Raw genomic sequence first — 22,393 nt, forward strand, 5'->3', positions numbered from 1 at the left:
GTCCCATCACCCTATCTACAGGATTCCTGTAAAAACTTACATTGAGCAATTTTATAAGTGCCCTAAAATTTTTATAGGTATTTATAGGTGTTGGGTCATAATGGGATGAGCTGAGATCAGGATGATGAGATGGAAAAAAATCAAACTATGAAATCCCTTGTGTTCTTCCAAACCTCCAAGATCCTGCTCTTGACTCCTTGGCAAGTTGTTTTGATCTGTTCTGCCACACACTGATCACTTCCTGCCTCAGGTATGGGAGACATTTAATCAATCATTTGAAGCAGTTAGGAGCTTTGTAACTTTTTATCTTACCTTCTAAACAGAAGCCTAACCTATTTGAGGAGGAGAGAGAAACAGTCAGTTCAAGCCCAGAGTACAAGAAAACACTGTAACTTGAAAGGTCCTGTGGCTGATAAGAGGTATCCAACCTTTCTCTACTTATGTCAGATCTGGGTCTGGAACTCAGAGAAGCTTTTCCTCCATTCTCCATTCTCTTATCCCATCTCTGCATAAAACATTTTAATAAAATATTTATAACATACTACACATTTTAATTATACATGTTATATGGTGGAGTCTCCCGTGATAAAATATACATACAGCACTTAAAAAAAAAAAAAAAAAAAAAAACAGCTCAGTTACTGGAGTTTAACCTACCTACAACTAATATGTTACATATGGGGTCTAATGTGTAAATAATATTACTTATCTTCTAAAGGATTTTGAAGATCCATAGATATTTAAAAAGTTGATTTCATTAAAATAAGGATCTCTTTTTCTTGTCCATGACGTTCCAGAAAAGGGCAAGACAATAATTTTTCCTCTTCCACAAATTGCTTGAGTGTCCCCAATAGGACAAATTCTCCCTTCCTTTGAACCTTCTGACATATTATATAAGAATTGCTGAGGCATTTGACCACTGAGCCATATTCCCAGCCCTACTTTGTATTTTATTTAGAGATAGGGTCTCACTGAAAAATTGAAGTTTCTAGGAATTAACACAAAGCATATGAATCTAGCAACCTAAAATGGAAAGAAAAATGCCACTATTCAGTATGTCAATGTATTAACTTATCTGATGGTGTCTCAAAATGAAAAGTGCTTATCTACAAAAAGAAGAATAGGGTGTTTGTTTGTTTAATACTTCCTATAGCACCTGGGACACCTAGAACAGTGACCTCCCTGGAGAAATATTTGTTCAATCAACTAAGTATGATCCTAGGAAACATAGACACTAGCTTCCCTTGATTTTGCTTGTGATATTGGAAGAGAAGATAGTCTTGATCAGATTCCTTCAGCCAGGCAGAAAAAAACAAGGGTGGAGGCAAAGATTGGGGAGAAGCCAGGTGCAGCACAATCTGCCATTAGCCATGACTCTAGCAAGCCATCAGGGGCTATTTTAATTGTTATCACTAATATTTTAATTTGCTTGTTTAGTTAGGGAATCAAGTCTACTAAATGTTTATTTCTTTCCTGAAACAGAGGGACATGTTAAAGACAAAGCAGGCAAGAAAAACCAGAGGACTAACCAGGCTGATTGACACTTGAGAATTCTCTTGGGTTGCATAATTCTTTTTATTTTATTTTATTTTATTTTTTAGTTATAGGTGGACACAATACCTTTATTTTATTTATTTATATGTGGTGCTGAGGATTGAACCCAGGGCCTCACACATACTAGGCAAGCACTCTACCGCTGAGCCACAACCCAGCCCACCCCCCCAGGGTACACAGTTTTGAAGTGATTTTTTTTAAACAGATAAAATTATTCATACACTGTGAAAAGTGTCCAGAAAAATCAGCAAGGAATTTAGAGTGCTAAATCAACCAGGGAAGTGCAATGTCAGGTGGCTGCACCTGGGGCTTCTGGAGAGCTGAACCTAGGAGGACTAAGCTCACCCTGTTTTGCAAGAATAAACGAAGACTAGAAGGAACCGGTTTTCTTTGTTTCCATTCCTTCTCCCTCCCTTAGAGTTTATCAGTAGCATTTTATAGAATCTGATTTTCACTTAAAAAAAAAAGGAACAATTATTTTTAGGGTAACTAAAAAATTAAAATCTTTAAATTATCTTTATTTCCCCCACTTTATCTGCTCATTGTGTTCCCACACAGGTATGCTTTACATCTGCTTTTTACATTTAACATAGATCATTAAGTACATTGCTTATATCTATGTAGTCTTTTTAATTTTTTAATTGCTTTTTTTGTAACCTAAACTATAATTTTCTAAGTCATTCTTTTCCTGTTCCACCTTCCGGTTATCACCCCTCTCCGCCCCCTCCAGGGACCAAACCCAGGGCAGATACTGCTGGAAAGAGCTTTACCATTGAGCACTCCAGCCCTTGTTTCCAGTTTTATGTTAACAGCTTGTTGTTTGGGGCTGGAAGAGAGGACCGACCGTGATTAATGACTCCTGCCCGGGCCCCCTTGTTCTGTTTCACGTTTGCTGAGTTGCCTATATTTCACCAGACTCACTGGAGTGACATGATCTGTTTTTGTTTGTTTGTTTTCTTCTTTAGACCATGCCCTGACATCCTCTTAACCCCAACCTGAAGATGGTAATAACTAAGACCACAAGCATTTACTGAGCCCTTTGATTAGGTCCTGAGATACACACACAACTGGTCTCAATTAATCCTTATCTTGCTCCCAGTCCACCCCTCCTCCCATTTACACTGGTTTAATCTTCTACAACTCTTTCCTGTGTCAACTCAACATAGGCAGCTGGCACAAGGTCAGGAGTGTCAAATAAAAACCAAATCTTTGGTGAGGAGAGACTATTTGAAAGGATTATTGCAAGGAATATTTGAGAGACAGCTCTAACAATGATATCTCCAGCAATCTCAAGGGTTAGGCAAAAGAGTTTTCTACAGGAAGGAGTCAGGTCCAGAAGAACAGGGTATGGGAAGAATTAGGGTGGATGCGAGTAGTGGGATCAGACAATGATCAGTGATTTCGCCTGGAGACCAGCCTATATGCTGACAGCCATCACAGTTCATGGGGAATTTTATAGGGAGACAGGACTTCAGATCTCCTTTCTTTGTTATAGATAACCAACTCCAAATGATGACTTCATGAGAATCAGCAAATGTGAGTGAACAGATGTTTCACTGCTCAGGTTTATCTTTTGGTTTCCATCCAGCTCTTAGGTAACCAAAGATCCAAAGGAAAAGTGGGAAAGTTTCCAGAAGCAAGGAATGAAGGAAGACAAAACCATTTCCAGAAAGGGGGATACGCCATGCTGTTCAGGCATCTATGAATAGTCTGACTTGAACTCGTCACTCCAACTTTTAGGATAGAAATAAACATTTGGTAGACTCGAGTCCTTAACTAAATAAGCCAAATGAAAACACTATTCACACACACACACACACACACAAAAAAAAAAAAAAAAAAAAAAAAATCCTTGCTAGCAGGCCAGAGTCACAGCTGGCGGCAAATTCTGTTCTGCCCGGCTTGGCTGTTCCTGGTAGGCCACCTCTCAGGGTAGTTCTCTGCCCTGGCAGCTTCCTACTTGAGTGGATGACATCCAACAAACTCACCCACTTCTTTTATTCCATTCGAATCTCCCCTTCAACAGTGGTGCTTTTTATGTACTTTTCATATGTCTCTTTTTCTCCACCTCACGGCTGAGGGTCGTCAGGGAACCTTCTCTAAACCCCGGGTACACCGGGGGCTCTGTGTTTGTGCACTGGTGCGCGCCCTTGCGCACGCGCGCGTCCCCTCCACCGCCCTCCATCGCCAAGTCCGCAGGGAGAAGGGGAAGCAGAGAACAGAGGGGAGTTGTAAATACAGTTGGCTGCCAGCGTTTCTAAAACAGTTGCATCTTTATTTTTTATCTTCTCCTGAGTTTCGGCTCAGAAGAGAGTTACCATCAGTACCACTTGCCAGCTGCTAGAGTTAGGGGCTGCACAAGGCTTTACGTACGTTATGAATTAATTCGAGTCGCGCAAAATAAGAATTCCCTTTTTTTTTTTTTCGGTTTGTATAATTCTGTAAACTTTCCCACTGCAGTGACATTTCAGAGTCACAGGAAAAAGAGAGAGAGAATTTACCCCTGTATTCATGCTATCGCTGTAAACATGTGGGTTTATTTTTCTCTGGTCTTTTATCTACATATATATAAATTAAGTCAAATTTGATCAAGTCCAGGTCTGTAAGTGTTGCAAAGCCTGTGCTTGGCCACTCCACAGCACCCCTATTTACAGTTACAGATTTAGCAAATAAAAACACAGATTTTCCAGTTTAAATTGAATTTCATATAAACAACAATTTTTTTTTTTTGAATTGGTATGTCCCAAATAACACATGGGTTATGTAAACAAAATGCTTTAATCCCTCTGAGATGCATACTGAAGGATTTAGGGGCAGAGTGTTTTGATGCCTGTATCTTATATTTAAATACTTTCCCCAAAAAAGTGTACATGAGAGAGATGAAATAAATATGGCAGGATGTTAACAACTAATAACTCACAGTGAACAGAAATATTGCAGGACACATACTATCACTAAAACATTTGTTACCATGTGGAATTCAAATTTAACTGTACATCTTATAGTTTATCTGGCAACCCTACTCCCAGAGGGACTGTAAAACTACAGAAAAGCCATAAATTGATCTCTTACTTCCGGAGGAGTCACCCTGATCTTTTGAGGAAAGGAAACCAGAGCAGCTCCCCACACAGGAGGAACCAAGAAAGGGTGAACTGAAACCTAGAGCCCCTGGTGACTGCTCAGTCCCCTTTATGCTAATGTATCCAGAGAAAACCCCTCTAACCCTTGCCACCCAAAGAGGTCCAGAAGAGGGCCCTGTTTTGATTTAAATTTCCAATTTCTGCCCCAGATATTCAACATGTACTCCCAGACTTTGCTCTGCAAGGGAAGGACTGGGAAACTAACAAATAATAACCTTAAGCTCAGGCCTGGAGAATGTTTGGCACAAGAAGGCATTCATTCTGTCAGATACAAGGAGCCAGTATCCCGGGTCACAGCCCAGTGCCAGCCTAACCTTAACACCATGGCTTGGGAACAACTGATCCCCTTCTCTGAGGATTCTGCCTCAGTGACAGCCACCGGATGAACCTTGTAATCAGCTGAGTTTTCTTCATTAAACCAATTTTTAAAAATCAGCATAATTGATCCTAAATCAATTTTACCATGTGACTTTGGATGGCACTGAATGTGGTCAAGCAGAACATGATGAATGTTTCCAAGCACAATACTGGGACACTATCAGTAAAAGAAATATTAGAATGATGACCAACTTATGTGCTGAATTTGCAGCATCAACAGCCAAACTTATAATTTATTCTGAGAATTTACTTTTCTGTTTATCATCCAATATGTATATAGTGAGGGCTTTCAATATGTCTGACAGGCATAAGCCTGTTTAGGTGAAGACACAAAAGTCCCACTGACTTATAATCAAGACAATATTGCATTTCAACAGGTAAAAATACCTAGATATCATGATAAATTATCAATCAACAGGAATTTGTATACTGATATTTAGAAGAGACAGTTAAAAGCTGCAAATCATATTACTTCAAATGTTCAGCAAAGAATCAAGTGCTGCTTTCAATCTCTACTCACCTAAGAAGCTACTGATGGTTGTTTACCTTAAATCAAGCAAACTGTTCCTCTGTCCTTCCCTACCCACTCCATCTTGCTTGTAGAAAATTGGGACAATGAACTAAAAGGAAGAAAATTTATTTGCCCTGTCATCCATGCTATCACTATTAACAGGTGGATTTATTTCTCTCTGGTATTTTATATATGTGTATAAGTGTATTTTGGATAAAATGAAGATCATAAGATATGTATTATTTCATATCAACTTTTACTCGCCCTTTTATACACGGTTATTATTAGGTTTTAAAAATATTATTTTAATATCTGTATGCTTTTCCATTGCAGTGATAAATCAGTTTACTTAGTCATTCTCTTATTATTGGATATTTGTGGGTTTTTTTTTTCATACTGCAGCAAATGTTCTTGAATATCTTTGAATATCAAGTCATTGATTAATTTCTTAGAATTAGTGGGTCAAAATTGTCACAAACAGATGAGCCTGTAAATATTGTCAAGTTATTTTCAGAAAACAGTTTATGAGCAATTACCTCAGCATTTCCACATCAATACTGATTTTAAAAGATTTTTAGAAATTTTTGATTATTTAATAGTGGCAAAAGAGCATCTTGGATTACTAGGAAAGTATGATATTTTTGATTATGTATAAAGTAAGACTGCTTTAAAATAAAAGTAAAGTTTCCACCAGCATAATCTTAAACTTGAATGAACAAAAAGCAGATCAGAGGCAGGAAAGAAATCTCCATGAGTGGATGACAATGGGCAGGGAGTCACTGACCAGGCTGTGGCCTGATGTGTATGCGATAGATCAGAGGATTAGGTTCGACTGCTGACCACCGACATGATTTAATACAGCCACAAGTCACATCACCTCCAAGTTGGTCTGAAGATGACCTTTCAGGAAGTTAATGCCACAAGAGTTGTTGAACAAACTGTCCTGGTGTAAGCCATTCCAAATGACAAAAATAAGCACTTAGGGAATTGCATTAGACTTTGATGGCAATCAGCTATACTTTTAAGAAAACTTTCATGACTCAAGAGCACTGCTAGTCACTGTTTCAGGGCAACAGGATGACTTAATAATTAAACACAACTTATACATCCATGCTGCCATTTATAGAGTCTAAATTTACCCAGAGGTGATGCAGACCTGGCTGAATAGTGTATAAATGGATCTTATTGGATTTCAGATTAATAAAACTTACCAAATATCAAAATATCTGTTGTTTTGCTTTGTGTTTAAAAATTTCTCTCTCAATTAACCAAACCCAAACCAGACTCTTATAGTTATTTAAGAAATGCCCACTACTCAACATTTCTCTCTTGTGCTAAAAGAAATAAGCTGCCATTATTATTCTATCCTTATTTTAACTTAGGAACCAAAATATTGGCATTCATTGTTTTTGTAGCACTGTTGTTTAACTCATTTGGCTTTAATTGCAACTGTCATGATTTTAGCTAATGAGATCTGAGGCTAGTTCATGAGTGAGCTGCTGCTCTGTCTATAAAGTCCATACAGGACCATGTGGAGGAATAGCTATCCCAAAAATCCTCCTGCCATGAAATACCGACTAGGGTATGTTTTTAGAGGTTTTAGGTGATTACACATGTGCAGCCAAGGTTAGGAACTGCCAGTCTAATGGGAAAAAGCAGCTACCAGAAGGGAACTTAAACATAAGACAGTAGGTGAGAAAAAGAATTTTAATGTTTGAATAAACAAGAAATGTGGCCAAGGGAACAATGTCCAGGTTCTATGCATAACTTGTACGTCCAGTCTTTTTTTACAACTTGTTTGGTTATGATTATATCTCTTAAAGCTGAACTATGTGATGTGTTCCTTACTTCTTATTTATACCTATGTCCTCTCTTCCTTCCATTACTGATTATCAGAAATTAAGTATAAAAAGAAGATTCCCTTAAAATGGACTTGCAAGGGGGGGGGTATTGAAAAGGACACAAAATTTCAGTTACACAGAATGAGTAAGTTCAAGAGATCCGTCGTATATCATGGCGACTATAGCTAAATAGCAATGTATTTTATGTGTAACTGTATTTCAAAATTGCTAAGAGAGTAAATTTTAAGTTCTTTTTTTTTTTTCCAGGGGGGTGAGGGATATCAGGGATTGAATCCCAGGGCCCTTAACCACTGAGCCACACCCCCAGCCCTTTTTTATATTTTATTAGAGATAGGGTCTTGTTTAATTGCTTAGGGACTCGCAAAGTTGCTGAGGCTGGGTTTGAACTCTAAATCTTCCTGCCTCAGCCTCCAGAGTGGCTGGGATTACAGGTGCACCACAGCACCTGGCCCAGATTTTAAGTTCTCACCATTCAAAATAATAAGTATATGAAATAATACATGGGTTAATTAACTTGATTTAGTCATTTTATGATGTAAACATACATCTAAACATCTTGTTGTATACTATAAATATATACAATTTTTTAAACATTTTAATCAGTAAAATAAATTTTAAAAAATAGGACTTCTGATGAGTGATGACATTACTATAACAATGGCATTGTGCTTCAATCTTTCCGGACAGGGTGTGAAAATCAGTGAAGAGGTTAGATGGATGAAAGAACTCACTTCTAGGTAGAAATATGCCCTGTCCCATTTTTGTTAAACAAGTGACCCTCTTCGAGCTGTCTTTCGATTTCTCTCTTTTGGTAAACAGGGTCAGATACAGAGAGATATTTCTCTATTCTAAAAAAGACAACAGAGAAAGCATGATGACAAGGGTACCTTTCTTGGGCATTGGAATCTAAGAGGGTGTTAATGACAGTGGATGCTGTGGTAGGAATGTCTCTACTAAATGTCTCTGTTGAAATCCTCACCCCCAATGTAGTGGTGTAGAAGGTACTTTGGGGAAGTAATTAGGTCCTAAGAGCACAGCCTTCATGAATTGGATTCAATGCCCGTATAAAAGAGGCTGCTGTGTGAAGCTATTGACAAGACCTCCATCTATGAGGAAGCAGGCCTTCACTGGATGTCAAATCTGTCAGTGCCTTAACTTGGACTTCCTAGCCTCCAGAACTGTAAGAAATACATTTCTATTGTTTATAAGCCATCCAGTCCTTGGCATTTTGTGGAAGCAGTTCAAACTGGCTAAGACAGCAGAGAACAGGGAAGGCAGGTTCCAACTAAGGGCTGGTCCCTATCTTCATGGACCGCTGCCACACAAGACTTGGTGGGGCCAGCACTGCAGAGTATCCACAGGTTCCAAGAGAAGCTAGAAATCTGGATCACTGGGTGAAATTTCCAGATCTTTTCCCCAACCTCCAATTCTGGAGATTAAACCTCCAGAGTCTCACATGTGCTAGGCAGGCACTCCACCTCTGAGATACATCCCCAGCCTTTTAAAATTTTATTTCCAGACAGACTCACTAAGTTGCTGAGGCTGGCTTTGAATTTGTGATTCTCCTGTCTCAGCCTCCAGAGTAGCTAGGATTACATGAATGTGCCACCAATCACAGAAGTTTCCCAATTTTAAATGTATAAGCCATTCATGAGGCAAATATGTGACCACTGTCCTATAGAATGGGACAAATGTAAAGCTAAATGACAACATGCAAATAAAATCATTCCCAAAGATATAAATTTCATCCATACTTCCATTCATCCAATAATTTTTATTGACATCCCCCTTTTTTTTTTTTCAGTGCTGGGCCTTAACCATGCTTGACATGTGCTCTATCACTGAGCTACACCCCCAACCCCTGACCACCTGTTTTTTATAAGGTATTGCATTTGACAGTATGAGAAGATGGTATAGAATTAAATAAGACAGGACCTCTACCTTCAGAAAGAGATTTCAAGCTAGTTTAAAATGCCAAACAATGTCATATGGATTGAAAATCCTTGCAGGGATGCAGCTAGAAGGGAATCATTGAAATTTAATTATAGAGATGCAGATATTCTCATTTAATTTGAACAGCACACAGCTAAAGACAGGAGATATGCAAACAATTGTTTTTAACACTGGGTTAAACTATTGTTTTTAACACTGGGTTAAAAACAGTGAACCCAAACTATTGTTTTTAACACTGGGTTCCTGGGGACACTTGAAGGACACAGTCAACAAATAACACACTTAAAAAAAAATCTGGTGGTTTGAAAATGTTAGTAGTATAGTTTCCAAACTGGTCTTACAGAAACGTAAGACAAGGAAATTATGTATTTTAAAAATTATTCTAAAAATTAACATAGTTAAATGAAAACTGGATCAGTATAGTGTGTAGACACCTGGGATCTCAGGGGATTCCACAAAGTCAAAGCTATCATAATAACACTGAGATAGTGTTTGCCTTTTTTACTTGCATTCTGAGAGTAGAGTGGAGTTTTCCAGATGCTACCTGACATGTAACATTTCCTTGCTCTAATGGTTACTGGAGTATGTGTGTGTTCTTGTGTTTGAAAAAGTTCTTTAAAAATATCAGTTTTAATTTAAAAAAAATTTTTTTTTGTAGTTGTAGATGGACAGAATGTCTTTATATTATTTATTTTCATGTGGTGCTGAGGATGGAACCCAGTGCCTCACACATGTTAGGCAAGCGCTCTGCCACTGAGCTACAGCCCCAGCCCACTAGTTTTAATTTTTAATAGTGTAAACATCAATAGATATAACCCACAGAAACATAAATTATTTGGGATCCTCAACATTTTTTTAAGAGGTTAAAAAAGATAGAGGCCAAAATATTTGAATTGGATTACAAAGTCTGTAAGGGGAGGCATGGTATCTTGTTCACTGTTAATCCATTCTGCCTTGAAAATGATACACACTCTGTCAATATTTGCTAAATAAACGAATGACTGCTAAAGCATATACCTAAAAGTGCTTTTAGAAATAGAAAGCAAATAGCTTCAACAACCTTTATTTTCCTTTAGATACTTAGTTACCATCTCTGATTAAAAACAGTCCCTTTCTCAGTGTATTGTGTATGAACAGTACATATCTTGATGATAAAGGCCACAAATGTCTCCTCACTTGGCCAACCTCCTATGTTATCATTAATGAGCTTATTCCCACCTGCTGATTCTTCTCTGGGAAACAAGCAAATGTCTGGTAGAACAGATGGTCGGCCCCTTTGCTGTGTCCTGACAGTCTGAAATTTTGCTCTTTATTAAGCAAAGCAAAAAATTTTCATAGGCAAAAACTTCCCCTCACCCCAATCTTTGCTTTAATTTAATTTGGAGAATGGTAGTAATTATTAGTAGTAATATCCTCAACTAGAATCCCCATCTCAAGAAATGAAGATATGGGCTACTATAATCATTATCCAAACTAGTAATGGATTTCATGGTTAGCTCTTTAACTTGATTAACGGGTTTGGGCAAGGTCTGCTATTTTTTACATTTTCATAAGCGATTTTGCATCTCCCTAGAGTCTGGGTACTATGCTGAGAACTACTGGTCTACTCCATTGCCATAAATATTAATAATAGGTGCATTTGTGGTCAGGGTGGAATAGTAAGAAGCTGAAAGAAACATACTATGATTGTGCTATCACAAGATCATATTTCTAGAAGCCAGCAAAGAGTTGCATAATTTTGCTTAGGAATCAAAGAATCCTGCAAGGAAATAAATGATATTGCCTTTGTAGGTTGGTCATTTCTGCTTGTGCTGAGTCAACCACATCACTCTGATATAAACCCAGAAAGGCGAAACTAAGCGTTGAAGCATGACTATGGGAGTCTCAGCAGCTGGAAAGCCATGCAGAGGTGGAGCTTGGGAAGCCCCAGATGCATAAACAGCTAGGGCAGGATGAGGCAGAAGAGGAAGCTGGTTGGTGGAGAAAGAAAAGGAACGAGTGGGAAAGTATGCCTGGTTCCTGCTGACTTTCCAATTTTTACTGTACTCTCAGGAGGACTTAATATGCTGTGCTTCTCATCCTTAGGTATCTAAGGGCTCCCCCCTCCAGCTTAGCTTGAGCTAGCTTGAATAGACACAGCTCTTAAAGAGCATGAGACCTTTTTAATGCCAAAGAGTGGAAGTCAGCGCAGTATATGAAGACAATGTGACACGGAGTGGGGGTGGGGAGGCATAGAATTTATTGTCCAAATCAGAAATCTTTTGGAGGAAAGAGGGTGCTAATATTTAAACCAGAACAATAGGTACCGGGCAGGATGATCCTGGGCAAACAGAACGTGTGGCCATCCTTGAGGTGGGGAAAGTGGGTTCAGTATCAGGAGACCCAGCACACATGCCTAACTCTACCCCTACCTTTCCATTGGACTGTAGGTAAATTACTTACTTTCCCCAGGCCTCACTTTGCTTAAATGCAAAATAACATATAAAGCAATCTCTTCATTTTTCTGATTAAGAAAAAAAATTGTAATGAATGATATATTCACGTATGAAAATTTCACAGTGAATCTCATTAATTTGTACAATCAATATGTTCATAACTATAATTTTAAAAGACAAAAATATTAGATATAGAAACTGGAGAAAAAGAAAAATCTTACATTAAGATTCTAAGTTTTCCTAGCTTCCAATAGAAGCAACTCAGGAGATAAAGTATATACCCAGGAAGGAGCCCTCTAGGATAATATATAGCTGATCGCCTTTACATATACAGCAACAAAGCTGTTTTACTGCATTGACTTTAAAAAAGAAGACTTAATGAAAAATGATAAACGAAAATCAAAAAGAAGACTCCATATATTCACCAACCAAAGCTACTTGGTTAAAAATGACTCTATTTTATTTCTTGAGGCATTAGTAGAACCCTTGAAAGTTGCTACATTCCCAAAGAGGCCAGCTACTACTCATTTGCCCAAAGCCTCCATCCAGGTGAAGGGTAAGTGTGTTTGTCCTGTTCATTTGCTATACCCTGCCTTGGCCTGTGAAGAAGAGGTAAAAGGTATGAAGTCTCTTTTCCTCTCATTGATTTTCTTGCCAACCCATTTCTTGTTAGCCTAAGGTTAGTTCCACACTCCTGTTTCTATTAAATGTTCAAACTGTCAACAAGTCTGCAGGGATCAAGAGGTAAATTTACTATTCTGAGGTGTATAACTGCCCCTAAATAAAAGTCACTGTGCCTGTATCATAGAATCTCAGAAATTTGGAGCTAGAAGGAATTTGAGTTACCATAGAAGCTTCAGTCAATAGATGAGATGGGCATGGTGGCACACGCCTGTAATCCTAGGGACTTGGGAGAATGAGGCAGGAGGATCACAAGTTAGAAACAACTTAGTGAGACTTTCAGCAACTCAGTATAGTTGTTGATCCCTAGTATAGTAGTAATAGGAGGAGGAGGAGGAGGAGGAGGAGGAGGAGGAAGAGGAGGAGGAGAGAAAACTATAGCTAAACACAATAACAAATGTTAATGTTCTGGCATTGTGTGAGGCACTAAGCTGATGGCTTTACAGAAATAATTTTATTTCATTATTTGACAACCCAATATATTCTTATTATCCTCATTTTCAAAATGAGAAACCTGAATCTTTCAGGGTTAAATGATTTGCTACTAGGAAATTTGTTTAATTAAAAAATAAATTTAAAATAACTTGCTATTTAGTTTACTCAACATAATCCAAGTATTTGTAGGTGACAAAATGATTTGAGTCTAGTTCTGCTGTTTCTCAGGGCACTCTTCTTTCCATTAAAACGATCAAAAGTGAGACAACAGTGGTTCAGTTTTGGAGTGCTTGCCTAGCATGTGCAAAGCTCTGAGAATAAAATTAAAAAGGGAAACAGCAGGCATTTATTATGTCCCTACAATGTAGCAGGCACTGTGCCAGATGTCAAGACAATTGGTTGGGCTACTACATGAAATACAACATGAAATTCTTCCTTCTCCCTTGTAAGAAGAAAAGGGTTTGCCGGGTCTCTACACTAGGTCTTTAGGAAAGTTCAAGTGCTTGATAGAAAAGGCCTTGTTAATGCCATAATGTCCCCCAGGAAATGAATATATGGGCCCAAAAGGAGGAAGGTACTACAAGGCCTCTTTTGCAAAGCAGAACATTGAATAGCAATTATTACAGGGCTTGCCCAATACAAGGCAGTCTCCAGTGAGCCAACACAGGCTGTTGGTACAAGAATATTTTAGTTTTTTCCACTATAGTCACTGGCCATCATAAAAGTCTCCCTTTAGTCACCTATGGTCACTGCAGAGCACAAGGATAATGTTCACTTTGAGATAAATTATTCTTACAGGAATTACTGTACTAATTACTTCTCATAATTAGCCAAACTATGCATTTGAACTTCATCCCTTTTCCCTCTCCTTTTTTTTCAATGGACAACTTTCCAATGAAAACACTAAGAACTGGAAATAGAAGAGTGGATTCAATTACAACTATATAATAGTCAAATTATGAAAGAATTATTACATGATAATACTAATAGGAATATAATGACTGTCCTATATTGGTCATGTGTTTCTTGCCTGAGATTATGTAAAATTCTACATTTGCCCCATAATACTATGCAGAGGCAGATTCAGATTTTATGGGTCCTGAACCTCATATAAATTGAGGGGTCCTTCCTGGGAATAAAAATTGGGATACAGAATTAGGTACAGGGCTTTGGAAGGGCCTCTGCAAGTGAGGGATCTAAAGCTTAAGTTTTATGAGCCCCATAGTAAATATACCACTGTGTCCAAAATACTAACATCTCTCATTCCTACTTTTACAAGTAATGAAACGGAGGCTCAGAGAAGTTGCCCAGAGGAAAAAACTTGAAAATGGCAAATTTAGGATCTAAATACAGTGTGTCTGACTCCCAATCTCATGTACGCTTTCATCGTGTGTCTTCTAATAAAAACAAAATTGCTATCATGTATTAAGTACTAACTATATCCCAGGAAAATCATATCCATTTTCTTGAATAATTCTTATAACCTTTCTACGTACACTATTTGTTATTATCTCCATTTACAGATAGGGGAAATGAATGAAGAGGGATTAAACAACTAGTCCATGGTCACCCAGCTAGAACCTGAAGCCAGGATTCATTCCCAGGAGTTTTTATCTGCAAAGTCCTTACTCTTTCCCACTGTCCTGTGCTACCTTGTACCCTACAGATTATCCAGGAAAGAGTGAAAAGAGTGAAAAGGTAAGGTGTGTCCTCTGGTTGAGTTACAACATTCCTGAATCTGTTCACTTAAACTAGTCTTAACCTTTTATTTCAGACATCCCATTGTACAGTGCTACAGAGCTGGGGTTGGTCAGTTCTAAAGGACCCCTGTACTGGAACATCAGTCTTTGGCCATTCCTTATGGAGAAAATCAACTGGAAAAACCTATACAAACTTAGGTATTAGGCTGCCTTATAGCAACACTCCACCTGCAATCCGGGCCAACATGAAATGGAGACCCACAGGGAATCTGAGGGCTGGCTAGAGCTGAGGAACTGGGAAGATCACTCACCCTATCTGGCTCCCCTGAAACAATTCTTTAAAGCCATACAAGAAAATTCACATATCAACTATCAGATTACTTAGACCCTAAAAACAAGGGTTTACATCCTCAAACAAATCCTGTGAAATCTTGATTTGAATGTGGAGAGAAAAGATTTGCTTTATTTTGTTCCTGAACTCGGTGCTCAGGAAAAGAATGGTCTTTGAGAAGCTCAGACAGTAGACCTTGTCTTCCCTTGGCAATGTGAACTTGTGAAAAATTAAATGATGCTTTGCCATGGCACTTTCTTTAAAAATTGCCTTTAATTGTCAGATTCCAAGTAATTGATTACTTCTCAAAACCTGTTAGAGGGAGATAGCTGTTATCACCTGGAATAAAACAACTTTACTAACCAGGAAGTAGAGTAACTCAACCTGGACAAGGCCTGGACTCTATTTTATCTAGCTGATAACAAGTGTAGATCAGTGGTATAAAAGCATGAAATTGTTGGTGCTAAAAAAGAAAGGCTGCTCCAGTGACTTGAAAAAAAAAAAGGAAAAAGATCCCAGTACCTTTCTCTTTCCTCTTTCTACATGGCTTGGTGGATGTGGGTGAAAGGGCAGAGGAAATGACCAGTTAAGTCAAAGGATGGAGAAGGCTCCTGACATAACTAGCTTTGCAGCCTACTCATGCAAGGGGAGAGACAGGTCCCAATTCCTAGAGGGATCTACATGCACCTGTGCCTGAGAGTGGTGGCTGTCTGAGAAAGGCAAGAATGATGGTGAGACAAGGTGACACAGGTTGTTGGTGCAAGATACAAAGCTGCTAAGTCTGTGTAAGCAGATTTTGATGGATGAAATGTCACCTAGTCCAACGACTTGGTCTGTCTACTCCAACTGCCCTACCCAGAACAGGAAGGCAAGAACACAATAGACCACACACCCACTTCTCCTCCCCAGCCCTACACCACTTCAAAGGCTAGGCAAGCAGCTAACATAACCTGCCTCTTCTGTGGTGTCTTTCATTTACTTTTAGTTCTTCATGAAACAGAAAAACAATTTGGGTCCAACAGAGATTGAGGTGTGTGAGGGGGGTAGGGAAAGATACAAATGACAATCTAAGCGCAAGCATTTTTGAAAAGTCAAGAGTCACAGTCCAATTTGTTATTATGAAAGGAAACACAGTCATCTGCATTCCTCTCACTCCATCTCCATCCTTTAACCCTCTCTACAAAGCACAGGAAGAAAGGAGGGTCCCCGTCTGGAGGGTTTGACCGGGTGCAGGTCTTCTCTGCCCGCGGTCCAAGTGCGAGGGTGTCCTGGAAACACACACACACACACGCCCCGTACCGCTCACCTTCTCGATCGTCTGGTCCACGGCCTTCTGGAAGACCCGGGCCACTAGCAGCGTGACACCAGTCACCAGCAGGAGCAAGGACAGTGTCCCCGCCGTGTAGAAGCAGCATCTGCCCATTCTGCGCGCGGCTCCCGGGCCGGGTCAGGCCGCACCCGATGCTACTCAACTGCAAGGAGGGAGGAGCAGCCTCCAAGGCCGCTGCAGTAGCGGCGAGAAGACCTGGGACCCTCTGGCGCCCGCGCCCTCCCGGTGCCCGTGTCCTCGGTGCCCAGCTCGCCGCGCTGCCGGGGCGGTGCGCTGTGTCGGCTCTGCAGCTGGGCGAGAGCGGCCTTCGGAGCACCAGGCAGGCGGGGCCGCGGGGTGAAGGACAGGCTTGGTTTCGGTTTTCCTCGATGGGACAGCTCGGAGGGTGGAGGGAGCTCGCAGAGCCTAGACGCCTGCCGGTCGGCCTCGCAGCAACCCGGGGAGGCGACCAGCGGCGACTGCGCGGGGGAAGCGGGCGGGGCCGAGGCGAGGCTGCAGTCATGTGCTTCGCAGCAGCGGCCGCGATTCGGCCGGTGCCAGCAGCTGCAGGTCCCCGCAGGCCCTCAGCGGCTGCGGCTGTGACTGTGGGACCGCGGCCAGCCCGGGCCGCGCCCCCAGCCCCTCGCCACAGGCTCCGCAGTCATCCTGGGCTAGGGCAGTGGGAAATCGCTTTTCTCGGTTGCTCATTGACTTGCCCACTCCGTGGATAAATGCTGAGAGCCTACTATGGGCCAAATGCTGGGGCTTCATATAGAATGAGACATTGCTCCTGCTCCAGAGGAACTTCCAAGTTACCCAGCACACTGTCACAGAAATTATAGCACAGTGTAACAAGTGCTTTTACAAGATGCATGCTGAGATCTGAGCCAGCCAGCGACTTCTCCTGGATGACTTAGGACCCCACGGTTGAACTGGGTTTTGGAAGATATGTAAGAGTTTGTCTCCAAAGGGAAGTATGCAAGAAAGAGTGGAGAAGGCATTTCAGAGTAGGAAACAGAGGGCAAGGCATTGAAAGAGCCAAATCTGTAGGAGGGAAGAAGGAAATTTCTATTGACCATAGGCTCAGATGTGCAGGGCATTGGATGGATATCTAGGCCCTGGGGATCAGATTTGAAAGGCTCTTTGTGTCCTGTTGAAGAGCTGGGATACTGCAAGAGCTTTAAGCAAATTAAATTGGTAGTGTCATCTGCTTTGCTCACCATTTCATCCCATGCACCCAGGTCAGGCCCACACACAGCAAGGACTCAATAAGTGTGGAATGAATGTTAGTTCTGTGCTAAGCCTTTCCTAGTGCTTTACACACACCCACGCATTTAATACCTGCGGCAGCCCTATGATTAAATGGTTGTGTTTAAGTCCTCAAGGAACAATGTCCCATAGGAGTATTGCACAATGAAATGTAGGAGGGGAACTGGACAAGGAGTTGGACCTGAGATGCAAATGTGATTCTTGTGAAGGAAAGGGGCAAAGAAGGAAGGTGGATGGAAGGAAGCAGGTGACACTGCTGAGTCTAGCAAGGCCATGGGGGCGGGGAGGGGTGTTGGTTCTTGAACCTTGTCCCCAAAGTCTGGCATGTCCTGCCTTAGTATCCCTGCTGTGCTTAGTCCTGGGCTGGGAGCAGCCTTGGAAAGCTAGCCTCTTGCTCGACCTGGAGATAGATATCAGAGGATAGATTTCAGCAGAGCTCAGCAGCTGGGGCAGAGCCCCTGGGCAGTTATGCTATCTGCCCTGGAAGATCTGAGAAGTACATTTCTTGGCTAGTGCAGTAGTACAGTCAGTCCTCCTTATCCTTAGGATTCCACCAACCACAGATTGAAAACATTGGAGTAAAAGCTAGATTGTTGCTGATATATACAATGTAGTTAAATTTAGGAATAAAAGCTACTTTTTTGCTAATGTGTATTATGTAGTTAGACCTAGGATGGTTGCATCTGTGTGGAATCACAGATTCTTTTTTCTTGTCACTATTGCCTAAACCCAGTACAACAGTACTTATACAGCATTTACATTGTATTATAAGTGATCTACTGATGATTTAAAAGTATGTGGGAGGGGCTGAGGATATAGCTTAGTTGGTAGACTGTTTGCCTCATAAGCACAAGGCCCTGGGTTCAATCCCCAGCACCACACACACACACACACACACACGCACGCACGCACACACACACAACCTCCCTAAAAGTATATGGGAGGATGAGTGTAAGTTCTGCGCAAATTCTGTGTCATTTTCTATAAGGGATTTAAGCATCCAGGGATTTTGATATCCATGGGCATGAGGGTGTCCCAGAACCAATCTCCTAAAGATTCTGTGGGACACCATATTATCCTCATTTTACATGACGAAATTGGTCTCCAGAGAGTTATGCAACCTAACAAGTTCAACTAGTTGCTAAGTGGTGGATCCTGCCTAGGACCAATTTAGGGTTGGTGACCTCCAATGCCCTCACCTTTTCTACTCCATGCATTGCTGTCACTAATGAGAACCTGGGGACAGGAATCAAGAGGTGTTGCTGAGGACTTGTTGAGATGGAGTAATGGATTAAAAAGGTGACAAATTATTTGCCACTCCTCCTATTAAGAGTAGTATCGATACTGTCTCCTCTTGAATTTTAATGATTTGCTAATCCAACAGAACATGGTAGAAATGACCATATCCTGGAACTTCTGAAGCTAGGACATAAATGTCTTGCAACTTCTACGTGGGACTCCGGACATACTTGCTCTTGGAACACTGAGCCTCCCCTAAGTTTAACTACATTGAGACTGCTATCCTAGAGAGGGCATGGGAAGGACTGCAGGGAGATGCTTTGAGCTTGCAAGAAAAAAAGATGTTCTCCTGTCTCCCACCTGTCCCCAGCCATTTGAGTCATGCGCTCCAGACATTATGGAGCAGGGATGAGTGACCACTGCTGAGCCCTGCTTGAAATGCAAAATAAAGGATTATTGTTGGTTTAAGCTATTAAGTCTTGGTGTGGTATATCACTCAATCATAGTTAACTGCAGCAGATAGTGGGACAGGACTGAGGCTGGAATATTGGCAGTTACTGTAGCTGTACACTCCTTGGCTCTACCCAGCTGCAGCTACCAACAATCTTTGAGTGGCAGATCCTGTTGGAGACTGGAATGATTCAACTATTCCAAGCCTGGTGGCTCCTGTGCCTGTGTGGCCCGCAGTCCTCATGTGTTCACCATTTCCCTACCTGGAATTCTGCTATGGTCACAGTCTATTTTGTCCCCATTTCTGCTCTAGATTTCATTTGTCTGAACAACTTCACTCTGCCCAGTGTTCCAGTTTGCTTGAGGGACCACACTAACCCATCAACCCTCACTTGTCTTTTTCCTAGGTTTTTATTTTGGGGGGGTGGGGGAGAGGTGGGGGTTCTGCAGCAATCTTTGTGTGTCTTTTCCTTCTCTAACTAGAAAAATGATTTGGTAACATGTCTGAACAAATGCTTGGAACTCACAGGTTCATGCTCAAATTGAACCCCTACCCCCACCTCTGACAACTAAAATCAGATTTTCTGTTTGCTGGCTTCATTCTGGAGTGTAAAGTCCATTATTCCCTACCCATTCCTGCCCTGGTCACCAATTCCATCGCATTTATCTCATTATTCATTGAGATTCCTTCTTGCCTCTTGTCTGGATCTCAGGATAAGTCACTGACTGTGAGGATGGAGAGATGGAGCCATATATGACAGATATCTAGTGTGGGGAGAGTTTCTCAACAAGGGCTTCCTGCTCTGATGTCCTCGGTTTACCTTCCCATTGAGGAACTCTCACTTGATTGTTTCTACTGCGTCAGGCTGTTGTGAACCACTTCCCTTTTAAATCTCTGGCCCAAGCTGACAAAAAGCTCTTTCTTGGTTCCTCTTAGCACAGCTGACTAGACCAGCATTCTAAAAATGTACTAAACACTATGACAGAACAAAAATGACCTAATTACAGAAAATATAAACAGCTTTTAAAAAGAATGCATATCCCCTAAATAGAAGTCTTTAATCCTGCAGTAATTTCTGTCTTATCATGAAGGCTGGCATAACTTTTGAACCTATTGGCCTTTCTGTTTGCATCCTTCATCTCCACCCTATGACTACTACGTTCAGGGACTTTGGTCCAAAGACTAAAAATCTCACCTGCGTCCCTCACAGTCAACGGAACTGAAGTTCCTCTTTGTGGAGTGGGCTGGCTGTGAAATACAAGCTAAGAAAGAGCAGGTGGCAAAAAAAAAAAAAAACCGCAGGACACAGAAAGTAATTCTTAAAAAGCGGGGGTGGAACGCCTAGCAGATCTTAGGGATGGAGCTTCTGCATTAGAAAGAGAGAGCTGGAGCCTCTACTTGCTTTATTTATATGGGGGAACATCAAAGGTTTTCCATGGAATGTTCTATGCCAAATAAGGTAGGAGGTGGGCTGTCCAGTTCCCAATGGGTTACGCCCCACTCCAGAGCCAAGAAAGCTGTCTCCCTAGTAGAACAGAGGCAGAGATCTCATGCCTTGGGCAATCTGATGCACACAGGAGAGCCCGGATAGTTCCCAAGAGAAAAACCTGAGTCTCCATGGCTCAGTACCAAGTGAAGACCCCTCAAGTAGCTCACGGGTGGCTCCCCATATAAAAATCTGATATAAGCTTCTCAATGCTCCTTGGAACTCCTCCTCATTTCTGAGCTGGAATATTAAAATAATCAATAAATAACAAAACACATGATGAAACAATTCACTCTAAGAGTTAGTAGTTTTGTACAGAGCCATTCATTTCGGCCTCTATCACTAATTAGCATCATTAATTTAATTGCCATAGAATCATCTCACCCTACAGGTGACATTCTGCACTTTACTTCAGGGTGTGGCCACTGCTTGGCAGCATATACTAATAACCCCTGAAATTCCAGAGGGCGAGGTGCTAAGGCAAGGGACCACTGTTCCTACGTTTCATGGGGAGCCTCGTATCCTGGTAGGGACACAATCAGAAAAATTCTACACATAAAATCAGAATACTTGAAAAAGAACAAGCACACTAATGAATAAATAATTTTTGGTACCTTTTGAAATTACACAGTCATTCAGGATGAAAAAAGAACTTTGTCCATATTTTTCAAGACAGGGCTACCTGGGGAAGCAAGAGGCCGTTTGGGCCCCAACTTAAATTTAAAATATTGACATTACACTTAAAGGAGATTAGTCATATAGTCATTGTATACTTTTATGCTGAAAGCATTTATAGTGTAAATATTTATTATATACCACTTTTTTTCCCCCCAGTACTAGGAACAGATCTCAGGGAGCTCCATCACTGAGTCACATCCCCAGAACTTATAATTTGAATTTTGAAACAGGGTCTTGCTAGGTTGCCTAGGTCCTTTCTAAATTGCTTTGACTGGCCCTGAACTTTTGACTCTCCTGCCTCAGCCTCCTGAGTTCCTAGGATTACAGGTGTACTCCATCATGCCCATCATATAATACATCCTTATTCTTAACAACCATGATGGTTCCCTGTAATTGCTAATGGTTCTTGTTCTTCCTATAGTCCTGTGTCCTATCAAAGTCCTTCCCTAAAGCTGGGGCTGGCCAGGTGACCTGCTTTAACTAGCAGAACATGACAAAATGGATACCATATCTAGGGTTGGACTTTACTGAGCTTGGCAGCTGCTTCTTTTGCCTTTTTGGGATCTAACTTGTGTTAGAAGCTCAGACTAGATGACTGAATGATAAGAGACCACATGGGAAGGACCCTGGAGCATGAAAGGCCATTCATGATGTCATACTCCCAACCAAGTTCCCAGCTGAAAATAACCTATGCCCCGTGGGTCAGAAGTAATGAACTATTGCTGCTGAGCTTTGCCCGAATTGCAGAATGGTGAGCAAATGAACGGCTTGGTACAAAACTACTAATTCTTGGAGTGAATTGTTTCATCATGTGTTTTGTTATTTATTGATTATTTTAATATTCCAGGAGCCTAAAAAAAGAATGGAAGTGACCCTAGGCTTTGCTAAATTAGTGATAAGTCTGGGTTCAACATGCTTCTAAAACTCTTGACTTTATTATTATTTGAAGATGATCTATTAAATGTACCATCATACTGTAGT

At 40.9% G+C, this 22,393-nt stretch overlaps 1 protein-coding gene across 1 annotated transcript in view; it reads right to left on the minus strand.

The window, feature by feature from the left end:
- Scarb2 (scavenger receptor class B member 2) overlaps positions 1–16,756 on the minus strand; it is a 59,632-nt gene extending 42,876 nt beyond the window's left edge. Inside the window, exon 1 of the mRNA XM_027939796.3 lies at positions 16,287–16,756. Within this exon, the coding sequence (XP_027795597.1) occupies positions 16,287–16,403 (117 nt within the window). The 5' untranslated portion in view covers positions 16,404–16,756. The remainder of the gene's footprint in view (positions 1–16,286) is intronic.
- Positions 16,757–22,393: the final 5,637 nt, after the last annotated feature.

The sequence above is a fragment of the Marmota flaviventris genome, chromosome 7, assembly GCF_047511675.1.
Source record: "Marmota flaviventris isolate mMarFla1 chromosome 7, mMarFla1.hap1, whole genome shotgun sequence".
NCBI classification, from domain to species: domain Eukaryota; kingdom Metazoa; phylum Chordata; class Mammalia; order Rodentia; family Sciuridae; genus Marmota; species Marmota flaviventris.